Below are 13,583 nucleotides of genomic sequence, written 5' to 3' on the forward strand. Positions count from 1 at the left end.
CTGCCTATGAGCGGGTGTACCAAGCGCGGTGTGCTGCCTATGAGCATGTGTACCAAGCGTGGTGTGCTGCCTATGAGCGCGTGTACCAAGTGCGGTGTGCTGCCTATAAGCGCGTGTACCAGGCGCAGTGTGCTGCCTATGCACGCATGTACCCAGTGTGGTGTGCTGCCTATGACCGCGTGTACCAGGCGCAGTGTGCTGCCTACGCGCGCATGTACCAGGTGCGGTGTGCTGCCTATGAGCGCGTGTGCCAGGCGCAGTGTGCTGCCTATGCGCGCATGTACCAGGTGCGGTGTGCTGCCTATGAGCGCGTGTACCAGGCGCAGTGTGCTGCCTATGTGCGCATGTACCAGGCGCGGTGTGCTGCCTATGACCGCGTGTACCAAGCGTGGTGTGCTCCCTATGAGCGCATGTGCCAAGTGCATTGTGCTGCCTATGGCCGTGTGTACCAGGCACAGTGTGCTGCCTATGCGTGCATGTACCAGGCGCGGTGTGCTGCCTATGAGCATGTGTACCAGGTGCGGTGTGCTGCCAATGAGCGCGTGTACCAAGCGCGGTGTGCTGCCTATGAGCGGGTGTACCAAGCGTGGTGTGCTGCCTATGAGCACGTGTACCAAGCGTGGTGTGCTGCCTATGAGCGCGTGTACCAAGTGCGGTGTGCTGCCTATGAGCGCGTGTACCAGGCGCAGTGTGCTGCCTATGCACGCATGTACCCAGTGTGGTGTGCTGCCTATGAGCGCGTGTACCAGGCGCAGTGTGCTGCCTACGCGCGCATGTACCAGGTGCGGTGTGCTGCCTATGAGCGCGTGTACCAAGCACGGTGTGCTGCCTATGAGCGCGTGTACCAAGCGCGGTGTGCTGCCTATGAGCGTGTGTACCAGGTGCAGTGTGCTGCCTATGCGTGCATGTACCAGGTGTGGTGTGCTGCCTATGAGCGCGTGTACCAGGCGCAGTGTGCTGCCTATGCGTGCATGTACCAGGCGCGGTGTGCTGCCTATGAGCGCGTGTACCAGGCTCAGTGTGCTGCCTATGCGCGCATGTACCAGGTGCGGTGTGCTGCCTATGAGCGCGTGTGCCAGGCGCAGTGTGCTGCCTATGCGCGCATGTACCAGGTGCGGTGTGCTGCCTATGAGCGCGTGTGCCAGGCGCAGTGTGCTGCCTATGCGTGCATGTACCAGGTGTGGTGTGCTGCCTATGAGCGCGTGTACCAGGCGCAGTGTGCTGCCTATGCGCGCATGTACCAGGTGCGGTGTGCTGCCTATGAGCGCGTGTACCAAGCGCGGTGTGTTGCCTATGAGTGCAATGCGCCTGGTACACGCGGCGCTCGGGGACCACAGCACAGCTATGACACCTGAGGATGGGCTTATAACAGTCCGAAACCCGTCGTGTGAAAATAAAGTAATTTACAACTGAAGCGGTATTTTCAGCCTCTCCTGTTATCTGTGCTGTAGTGGCTTTACGATCTGACACTGCTGCCCTTACAATACAACGATCCTGGGGGCGTCTGTGCCGCGTGGAGGTCCAGAACCTAATCTACGAATGGAAGATTGGGTTTCACATCGAAATCATTAGAGATGGAACACAAGCTCGAACTGTGTCAAGTAAAGGGAGAGAAATCGGCCATGCCCTTTTAAAGGAACCGTCCTGGCATTTGTCTGGAGCGATTTAGGGGAATCACGGTAAAAGTAAATCTGTATGGCTGGATGTGGGTTTGAACCGTCGTCGTCTCGAATTTGAGTCCAGTGTGATAACCACCTCGCCGCCCCGCTCGGGTCTAATCTACGCGTGCGAGAATGTTCACGTGACCACTGACACCAGCATCGTTACACAACTGAAGCAGCTCGTTCAACTCGTGTGGCAGTTCCCCGACAAGACGATCCCGCCACTCGGAAGACCACAATTTGACCACTCCCAGACTCATTCAGTTGGCTGTAGTAAGTATTGGTGCGTCTCCGTGGCATGGTTGTTTTCTCGTTTCACACGTTTGCACCACACTGAGATTTCTGGTTGTGGGCATTTCCTGTTAAAGGGTAGACACAGATGGTGCTCTGGTAGCTATGCCGCTACGCCATCTGTTGCTGGACGATGTTGAAACCGTCACGTGGCATATGCCGTCATCGGATCAAAATGGACATCGTCTTTCAAGGTGTACTAATGTTTCTTTCCGGCAGTGTATTTTGTGTTTGTGTGTAGTATATGCTCGACCTCCTCAATAAGTAAATCTAGACTTGCTAGGACTCACTACAGTTTCGACGCAAATGTCTCTATTGTCTTCTCGTCCAACACTACACCTCGTGCCACCGAAAACAAGCTGGAGGGCAAACAGCAGACTCACTAAATGCTGACCTCAGTTTCTCATAGGTCACAGCATCATTTTTGTTCAGACGAACACGAAACTCCGACATGTTGAAGTTGTAGAGGCGCCTACAATGCACATCCCGTACCATTAACTACTGTATCTCAACTGAGACTACCCAGAGCGTGGGAAGAACGAGAGTGCGTATATACGGTGTCTAGCATGTAGTTTTCTCAGACAGGGAGAGAGGGCTCCCCTACTCACTGTATGCGATTCAGGTAGTGCCAGTTTTTAATTAACAGGCCTCATCTAAACGACGCATTACGCTCTACACCGACTCATCACAACCATCCACACCAACATAATACACGTAAGAACCAAGCTTCACACATCAAGGAGGGAGACACCAAGGCACACGAAGGTAGAAGTCCGTTTGTATTGGGCGGAGCCGGCCGAAGTGGCCGTGCGGTTAAAGGCGCTGCAGTCTGGAACCGCAAGACCGCTACGGTCGCAGGTTCGAATCCTGCCTCGGGCATGGGTGTTTGTGATGTCCTTAGGTTAGTTAGGTTTAACTAGTTCTAAGTTCTAGGGGACTAATGACCTCAGCAGTTGAGTCCCATAGTGCTCAGAGCCATTTGAACCATTTTTTTGTATTGGGCGGCTCAAAAGCCCTTGTGGGTCTCCCGCCCAGAATCTGCACGATTCTCTTTTTCTTTCCTTTGCTTACACCACCGTATTGTTTGAACCATGCATGTGAGCGCCAGCTTGAAGTTTCTGTTTCTGAGCGACTGCTTCTTACAGGTTCGTGGGACCCAAGTAAAGTGACGGCGTACCAGATGTTCAAACTGTTCTACCTCATCCACGAGGGCGCTATGCTGGAGCCGCAGACGCAAGTGGCCGGCGTCGTCGTGATAATGGACTTCAAGAACATGTCACTCAAACAGGTCCGCGGTCTCTCGCCGTCCTTCTCCATGCTCCTGCTCTCGTTTATACAGGTAAGTCAGCACATGGACAGCTCAGTTTCCTTTATAACGGATGTACCAAAGCCACCATGACGTATAAATAAAATACATGGTAGAGTCACATTAATGTATTGCCTATGTTGGACATCAAGGTGTAATAACCACTGACAAACAGCAGGTGGCAACACTAACAGTGGAGGATATACACTACTGGCCATTAAAATTGCTACATCAAGAAGAAATGCAGATGATAAACGGGTACTCATTGGACAAATATATTATATTAGAACTGACTTGTGATTACATTTTCACGCAATTTGGGTGCATAGATCCTGAGAAATCAGTACCCAGAACAGCCACCTCTGGCCGTAATAACGTCCTTGATACGCCTAGGCATTGAGTCAAACAGAGTTTGGATGGCGTGTACAGGTATTGCTGCCCATGCAGCTTCAACACGATACCACAGTTCATCAAGAGTAGTGACTGGCGTATTGCCACGAGCCAGTTGCTCGGCCACCATTGACCAGACGTTTTCAATTGGTGAGAGATCTGGAGAATGTGCTGGCCAGGGCAGCAATCGAACGTTTTCTGTATCCAGGAAGGCCCGAACAGGACCTGCTACATGCGGTCGTGCATTATCCTGCTGAAATGTAGGGTTTCGCAGGGATCGAATGAAGTGTAGAGCCACGGGTGGTAACACATCTGAAATGTAACGTCCACTGTTCAGAGTGCCGTCAATGCGAACAAGAGGTGACCTAGACGTGTAACCAATGGCACTTCATACCATCACGCCGGGTGATGCGCCAGTATGGCGATGACGAATACACGCTTCACTGCGATGTCGCCAAACACAGATGCGACCATCATGATGCTGTAAACAGAACCTGGATTCATGCGAAGAAACGACGTTTCGCTATTCGTGCACCCAGGTTCGTCGTTGAGTACACCATCGCAGACGCTCCTGTCTGTGATGCAGCGTCAAGGATATCCGTAGCCATGGTCTCCGAGCTGATAGTCCATGCTGCTGGAAACGTCGTCGAACTGTTCGTGCAGATGGTTGTTGTTTTGCAAACGTCCCTATCTGTTGACTCAGGGATCGAGACGTGGCTGTACGATCCGTTACAACCATGCGGATAAGATGTCCGTCATCTCGACTGCTAGTCATACGAGGCCGTTGGGATCCAGCACGGCGTTCCGTATTATCCTCCTGAACCCACCGATTCCATATTCTGCTAACAGTCATCGGATCTCGACCAACGCGAGCAGCAATATCGCGATACGATAAACCGCAATCGCGATAGGCTACAACCCGACCTTTATCAACGTCGGAAACGTAGTGGTACGCATTTCTGCTTCTTACACGAGACATCACAAGAACGTTTCACCAGGCAACGCCGGTCAACTGCTGTTTGTGTATGAGAAATCGGTTGGAAACTTTCCTCATGTCAGCATGTTGTAGGTGTCGCCACCGGCGCCAACCTTGTGTGAATGCTCTGAAAAGCTAATCATCTGCATATTACAGCATCTTCTTCCTGTCGATTAAATTTCGCGCCTGTAGCACGTATTCTTCGTGGTGTAGCAATTTTAATGGCCAGTAGCGTATAAATATATGTAACATAAGAGCGCGATAAGTTTCTGTATCGTTTGCTTATGCGATCGGCTATGAGTCAGTGTAATCAACCAATAGCATTGAGGTATGCAGGAGTTTCTGCCTGAAATGATTTATGGTGGGAAGATCACATAAACCTAGCCCTGGGGAAGACTCTGGGACTCAGGTGTGTTGGAAGAAGCCTGAGAAAGCAAAATTCGCACATGAAAGATATCGCTGTCAAAACGCCCGGTCTACTATTTATTGTATGTTGTTCGTCGATTTGTGGTCCTTACGAAGTCAGTTTATTGGATTAGATAGAAAATATTCAAAGAAGAGCAGCGCGAGCCGCTACTCGTTTGTTTATGCGCCGCGAGAGTGTCGCAGATTGTAAAATGCAAACCTTATGTTAAAAATCTTTTAATATCATTGCCACAATTATAAATGCAGTAACATATGTATCATTAACTTTCTATTCTGTCCCGTGTTCCTTTACCTGTGGTTGTGATAGTCTGCCTTAAGATGACGAAAACCGGTAAATGAATGGGTATAAGTTGTTACAAAACATCAAGGAAATGTTTCCTCTCATCTTATTGTCGCATTTTACCAAGAAGCGAAAGATAATTCAGTTAATGATATAAAAATCGTATCAATAATTACGAAAGAAATGTCAGTGAGTTTACCTTGTTTGTAAAGTTGCATCCGGATGGCAGGACTCTGTTACTTCCAGCTGACTGTTACACCCATTACGTCGAACGAGAACAAGTATTTTTGGAGGATTTTTTGAACGTCGGCACATGAGTATTACCTGAAGTTCTGAGCCCTATTTTTCTGCAGACTTGGTTCTGTCAGTGGAAAAAATTATGGCAGAACCGAACAGAAAACATACTTCAACATGATCACACTCGGGGACTTGTTCGTACGGTAATATCAAAGAAGGAACGTTATGTTTCGACTCACCGTATAGCGGAGATGCTGTGTCGCAGATAGGCTCAACGAAACGACTGTCAGAAAATGAACTTTCGCCCAACATGGCCTTCGTCGGTGATAGAACATTCTCTCTCTCTCTCTCTCTCTCTCTCTCTCTCTCTCTCTCCCACACACACATACACACATTCACATTCACGCATCCCCAACTCACACACACACGACCGCAGTATCTGGCTGCTGAGGCCTCACTTTATAGACCGGAAAAGGAGGAGGTGGGGATGGGGAAAGTTTGGTAGGATGACACACAAGTTCGTGTGGCACAGGAAGGTACAGGAAATAACACACGAAAAATATGCAAGAGTGACGCAGGAGTTTAAAGGTGTGTGAGTTGCGTTTGCTTGATTGTGTATGTGCATGTTCTATCTCCTATGAAGGCATTATTAGCCGAAAGCTCTGACAGTCTTTTTGTTGTGCCTATCTGCGAATCTGCATCTCCGCTGTATGGTGAGTAGTAACTATCCCTTTTTTTTTAATCCTGTTACATTCCATCCTAAATTTTCCATTTTTGAATGTCATGGTTCATTTTTCTTGTTGACATCGATGCCATTAGAAACATAGCAAGAGCTTAACTGGAGAAAGATGAGGTGAGATGCAGTCATGGCACTGAAACCATCCCACATTTCTTTGAAATAATCTGGGGGAACTACGAGAAATCTATGTAAGAACATCCTGATGGGGACTGGAACCCGATTCCTCTCGAAACGAGTCGAGTGTGTCAACCAGTGCTCCACCTTTCGCGGTATGTAATAATAACACTTACGAGACAAGAAATTTGATAATTTCGTTCTTATCGGGGAGGGAGAAATCTTCATGCCTCTATTACACTTTGTAGCGAGTACGTCCGTGATGACATGACAGCACGTTGACTCTACTCCCGTTCAGTCATGGGGCGATACTTAAGACCAGTAAATAGATGCCATTTTATCAGAGGTCTAATTCGGCCGCTGACGCTGCAGATTCCTGATGCAGACAGCAATAGACGTTGCTGCGAATTTAATTCCAGTTTATTATCGGAATAAAAATACTCGTGCCGGTGGGCGCAGCTATAAATAACAGGCTGCAGAGCGGAATTTGCTCGAAAACTGAACTAAGCGGTTGAGGTTGCAAGTTGTCCTTCACAGCTTGCAAAGTCCCGCAGGGTAGCAAGTCAATGTTGCAGCCGCACAACCTTGAGGCGAGGTTGTTCGGTAGTAGCGGAAGAGATTTTCCGCAGAGTTCTTTCGAACCGGCTCCACTTCCTCTCATTGTATCTAAACACCGCCTAGCCTTGATAACTGAAGATGTTTCTTGCACTAGCAGATGGATGGAAACTGATTCTCTATCAGCGTTCTGCGGTTTACGTGGGTAGATGAAATTCAATGTTGTCATGTAAGAACGACAAAATAAACATGATGATAATCCGAAATAAATGGCAATATGTCACATTACAAATGGTCAGAAATGATTTTCGCACTTTTGAGGACTAAACAGTATTTTCTATTGTTATTAAACTGTGTCAGCAATATAGTGTTATAGATCAACCTGTAAGGTTCTTCGTAGGGTTTAATAGGTACCAATGGCGATTTGGAGTCACAAAGACAGTCACAAAGGCAGGATTAGAAGTTCAGTCACCTTTTTTTAAAAGATACAAGAACCAATAGTTTTAGAAGTAACGAGGACTCGAAGTGGATTGTCGTATTTCATATTTTAAGACTTTCGTAAGGGCTAAACAGTGTATTTTTTATTATAAACTGTATCAGCAGGAAGCCACGGATTAACTCAAAAAATGGTTCAAATAGCTCTGAGCACTATGGGACTTAACATCTATGGTCATCAGTCCCCTAGAACTTAGAACTACTTAAACCTAACTAACCTAATGACATCACACAGCACCCAGTCATCACGGATTAACTACAAGATTCTTCACTGCACTGCGAGACGCCTACTTGAATAGAGGACTATTGAGAACGTGAAAGTAAAATTGTTTATGGAAACGAGACTCCTATTATTTGTTTACTAGTCCATTTACGAGGGGCGTTTGAAAAGTCCGTGCAAAACAAAAAATTACTTGCTTTTATAGCCGTTTATTTTTCCATGGTGACATTTCAAGGTACCTGGCATCACATCTTCAGATGTTTACATTTATTTACTTGTTGCGAACATTGTTTATTTACTAACGGCGTTGAAGAATATTGCAACAGACGTTTTTAAGACAGCTACTGTAAAACATTGTACGTAAGGAAACAATGTTCAAGACGCCTGAGTAAATGTTGACGTCTGAGGATGGGGTGAACATAACATGAATGTATTCTCAAAAATGTGGTTGTTGAGGCATGATCTGTTGGAGTTGTGCGTCGGAAAACGGGTACCATTCATATAGGTGCGTTACGCCCTGTACATTAACTTCACGGACGGTGTAGTTTTGACTTTATGATCTAGAAGCGCTGCTGTCACGTAACGTGGCGAGGGAGTCCGCGACTTAAGTAGACATATGAACCAGGTCCGGGGATCGCCAAATGCTGCCCATGCTTGAGTTAGTGTATCTATTAAGACTGTGTTTCAGAAGCGATGGTCAGTGTTCAGAGACACGACAGGAATGAACATTCGAAACAAAAAAGTCAAGCAAACATGGGCTGTAAAACGCATGAGAAGTACTTGATCTTCGATATTGTGAAACAAATCTCTTCTACTGCAAGCTCTTTGCTTTCCATATTTTGGGAAGTGGCAGTATGGACCAAAACAAGAAAAAAAATGTCCAGTAAACGTGTGCCCTAAAATGCTTACCTTAAAAGAGCTATGAGCACCTGCTTTACCTTCGCTACTTTGCAACACAACTCTTCTAATGAACATGCGCTCATGACTTTCAAGGTACGCATTTTAGGGCACATGTTTACTGGAATTGTTCTCTTGCCCCTGGTCCATTCTATCACTTCTCAAAATATGGAGAGCAAAGTGCTTGCAGTAGAAGAGATTTGTTTCACAGTATCGAAGATCAAGAACTGCTCATAGCTGTTAAGGTATGCGTCTTAGAGCCCATGTTTGATTGACTTTTTTGTTTCAAATGACCATTCCTGTCATGTTGTTGTTGTGGTCTTCAGTCCTGCGACTGGTTTGATGCAGCTCTCCATGCTACTCTATCCTGTGCAAGCTTCTTCATCTCCCCGTACCTACTGCAACATACATCCTTCTGAATCTGTTTAGTGTATTCATCTCTTGGTCTCCCTCTACGATTTTTAACCTCCACGCTGCCCTCCAGTACTAAATTTGTAATCCCTCGATGCCTCAGAATATGCCCTACCAACCGATTCCTTCTTCTAGTCAAGTTGTGGCACAAATTTCTCTTCTCTCCAATTCTATTCAATGCCTCCTCATTAGTTATGTAATCTACCCATCTAATCTTCAGCATTCTTCTGTAGCACCATATTTCGAAAGCTTCTATTCTCTCCTTGTCTAAACTATTTATCGCCCACGTTTCACTTCCATACATGGCTACACTCCATATAAATACTTTCAGAAACAACTTCTTGACACTTAAATCTATACTCGATATTAACAAATTTCTCTTTTTGAGAAACGGTAGCCTTGCCATTGCCAGTCTACATTTTATATCCTCTCTACTTCGACCATCATCAGTTATTTTGCTCCCCAAATAGCAAAACTCATTTACTACTTTAAGCGTCTCATTTCCTAATATAATTCCCGCGGCACCACCCGATTTAATTCGGCTGCATTCCATTATCTTCGTTTTGCCTTTGTTGATGTTCATCTTATATTCTCCTTTCAAGTCATTGTCCATTCCGTTCAACTGCTCTTCCAAGTCCTTTGCTGTCTCTGACAGAATTACAATGTCATCGGCGAACCTCAAAGTTTTTATTTCTTCTCCATGGATTTTGATACCTACTACGATATTTTATTTTGTTTCCTTTACTGCTTGATCAATATACATATTGAATAACATCGGGGATAGGCTACAACCCTGTCTCACTCCCTTCCCAACTACTGCTACCCTTTCATGCCCCTCGACTCTTATAACTGCCATCTGGTTTCTGAACTGCCATCTGGTTTCTTACACGTAACCTCTTAAATAGAACAATGTGGCTTGCTGAGTTTACCAAGCCATCAGCGGCGTCACAAGTTTTCACTCCAAGAGACACTGCAGAGAGACCTGTTATTTAACCTACGACATTGGCGTACTGTCTAGCATCATAATCTGCCATCAGAATTCCCAGAGATGAAGTTTGGTTTCAATACAGACTTATAGGGGTCAATGAAATGAAAACCGGACACCTGACACAGATTGAATAACATCGGGGATAGGCTACAACCCTGTCACACTCCCTTCCCAACCACTGCTTCCCTTTCATGCCCCTCGACTCTTATAACTGCCATCTGGCTTCTGTACAAATTATAAATAGCCTTTCGCTCCCTGTATTTTACTCCTACCACCTTCAGAATTTGAAAAAGAGTATTCGCGTCGACATTGTCAAAACCTTTCTCTAAGTCTGAAAATGCTAGAAACGTAGGTTTGCCTTTCCTTAATCTATTTTCTAAGATAAGTCGTAGGGTCAGTATTGCCTCACATCTTCCAACATTTCTACGGAATCCAAACTGTCATATCCCTGAATATTGACCATTACTTCTGAAACACTCTGTTCCGGTTTACGCTACCGCTTTTAGCGTGCCCATTTTTACATTTGATAACGACCAATGGTTGTCCAAACGGTGATTGCATTTTGCGACTGTTGTAAGAAAATGGTTCAAATGGCTCTGAGCACTATGGGACTTAACATGTGTGGTCATCAGTCCCCTAGAACTTAGAACCGCTTAAACCTAACTAACCTAAGGACATCACACAGATCCATGCCCGAGGCAGGATTCGAACCTGCGACCTTAGCGGTCACGCGGTTCCTGACTGAAGCGCCTAGAACCCCACGGCCACACCGGCCGGCGTAAGAAAATGAAAGAATGACATTACAGTATGGAGAGCTCTTCACGAATTGTATCTACTCGTATAGTTGCCAGAGAGATATTATATGGTCTCTCACTAGTTGGCGGATCGAAGGGATCGTGTTCTTAATAGCTGGAGCTGAACAGCTAATTTTGTTCCCCAGCTTGACGCAGAGCGAGTGGAGCGTAGCGGTGGCGACAGCGTGGGTGCCGACCGCGCTTATCTTCGTGCCAGGGGTCGGAGGTGAGGCCGGCAGAGGCGACTTGACGTAACCGCTCGCTGCTCCAGCCGGTGAACTTTGCCTGAAATACTGGCGACGCAGGGCGCGACCCGGCGTTAGAACGACCGACTCAGCCAGTCGCGTGTACCGTCTGTTGCGCGCAGATAGATAACGTTAGCCCGTAGGGGCATCGCGTGGCGTAACACCCAAGTCCACGAGGGTGTCAACACACAAGCCGAGTGCGGTCTGCTGGTGTGTGCTTGTCAGAGCTAAAAACTCCTGCAGGGGTCTGTTCAGTATCTCTTACACGTAACACGCCTTGGTAACTCAGTTACGTCTGGACTACCACATACGTACGAACGCAAATAATGAGATAAATCATGGCAGAACAGATAAACAGCTACAGTCGCTTAGTGGTGGAAAGGCATCTGGATCAGATGAGATACCTGTACGATTCTACCGGTTGGCTATACTGAAAGTGCTGCTCCTTGAGGAGGTTCTATGTGGGCTGTAGATATGCCAATGCGTTAATGCAGAACCGGTTTACACTGGAAAAAGAATTCGTTCCAACTGTGGACCGATGATGCAAACCTGGTGTTGTACATTGTTTGTATGACGGCACGACATTCAGCCGGCCGATGTGGCCGAGCGATTCTAGGCGATTCAGTCCGAAACCGCGCTGGTGCTACGGTCGCTGGTTCGAATTCCGCCTCGGGCATGGATGTGTGTGATGTCCTTAGGTTAGTTGGGTTTAAGTAGTTCTAAGTCTACATCTATATCTACATCTGCGTGATTACTCTGCTATTCACAATAAAGTGCCTGGCAGAGGGTTTAATGAACCACCTTCATGCTGTCTCTCTACCATTCCACTCTCGAACGGCACGCGGGAAAAAACGAGCACTTAAATTTTTCCGTGCGAGCCCTGATTTTTCTTATTTTATCGTGATGATCATTTCTCCCTATGTAGGTGGGCGGCAACAGATTTTCGCAATCGCAGGAGAAAACTGGTGATTGAAATTTCATGTGAAGATCCCGTCGCAGCGGAAAACGCCTTTGTTTTGATGATTGCCACTCCAATTCACATATCATGTCTGTGACACTGTCTCCTCTACTTCGCGATAATACAAAATGAGCTGCCCTTCTTTGTACTTTTTCGATGTCATCCGTCAGTCCCACCTGATGCGGATCCCATACCGCACAGCAGTACTCCAGAATAGGGCTGACAAGCGTAGTGTAAGCAGTCTCTTTGGTAGACCTGTTGCACCTTCTAAGTGTTCTGCCAATGAATCGCAGGCTTTGGTTTGCTCTGCACACAATATTATCGATGTGATCGTTCCAATTTAGGTTATTTATGTTATTTGTAATTGTAATCCCTAAGTATTTAGTTGAAATTACAGTCCTCAGATTTGTGTGACTTATCGCGTAATCGAAATTTAGCTGATTTCTTTTAGTACTCATGTGAATAACTTCGCACTTTTCTTTATTCAGGTTCAATTGCTACTTTTCGCACCATACAGATATCTTATCTAAATCATTTTGCAAATCGTTCTGATCATCTGATGACTTTACAAGACGGTAAAGGACAGCATCATCTGCAAACAATCTAAGACGGCTACTCAGATTGTCTCCTACGTCGTTAATATAGATCAGGAACAATAGAGGGCCTATATCACTTCCTTGGGGAACGCCGGATATTAGTTCTGTTTTACTCGATGACTTTTCGTCTATTACTACGAACTGTGATCTTTCTGACAGGAAATCACGAATCCAGTGGCACAACTGAGGCGATACTCCGTAGGTACGAAGTTTGATTGGAAGACACTTGTGAGGAACGGTGTCGAAAGCCTTCTGGAAATCAAAAAATATGGAATCAATTTGACATCCCCTGTCGATGGTATTTATTACTTCATGAGTACAAAGAGCTAGTTGTGTTTCAATAGCACGATATTTTCTGAATCAGTTCTGACTGTATGTCAATAAATCGTTTTCTTCGAGGTACTTCATAGTGTTCGAATACAGAATACGTTATAAAACCATACTGCAAATCGGCGTTAGTGATATTGGCCTGTAATTCAGCGGATTACTCCTACTTCCCTTTTTGGGTATTGGTCTGACTTGAGCAATTTTCCAGTCTTTAGGTACGTATCTTTCTGTGAGCGAGTGGTTGTATATAATTGCTAAATATGGAGCTATTTTATCAGTATACTCTGAGAGGAACCTGACTGGTATACAATCTGGACCGGAGGCATTGCCTTTATTAAGTGATTTAAGCTGCTTTGCTACACCCAGGATATCTACTTCTATGTTTCTCATCTTGGCTGTTGTTCTTGATTGGAATTCAGGAATATTTACGTCGCCTTCTTTGGTGAAGAAGTTTCGGAAAACCGTGTTTAATAACTCTGCTTTAGTGGCACTGTCATCAGTGACTTCACCGTTGTTATTACGCAGTGAAGGTATTGATTGCGTCTTGCCACTGGTGTGCTTTATGTATCACCAGAATCTCTCTGGGGTTTCTGCCAGATTTCGAGACAGAATTTCGTTGTGGAAATTATTAAAAGCATCTTGCTTTGAAGTACGCGGCATATTTAGAACTTCTGTAA

General features: G+C 46.0%; 1 protein-coding gene across 1 annotated transcript in view; it reads left to right on the top strand.

Annotated features, from left to right (window-relative positions):
- LOC126458503 (retinaldehyde-binding protein 1) overlaps positions 1-13,583 on the top strand; it is a 113,561-nt gene that overhangs the window by 77,524 nt on the left and 22,454 nt on the right. The window contains exon 5 of the mRNA XM_050095598.1: positions 3,098-3,291. Within this exon, the coding sequence (XP_049951555.1) occupies positions 3,098-3,291 (194 nt within the window). The remainder of the gene's footprint in view (positions 1-3,097; positions 3,292-13,583) is intronic.

This window comes from Schistocerca serialis, chromosome 2 (assembly GCF_023864345.2).
Source record: "Schistocerca serialis cubense isolate TAMUIC-IGC-003099 chromosome 2, iqSchSeri2.2, whole genome shotgun sequence".
NCBI lineage: Eukaryota > Metazoa > Arthropoda > Insecta > Orthoptera > Acrididae > Schistocerca > Schistocerca serialis.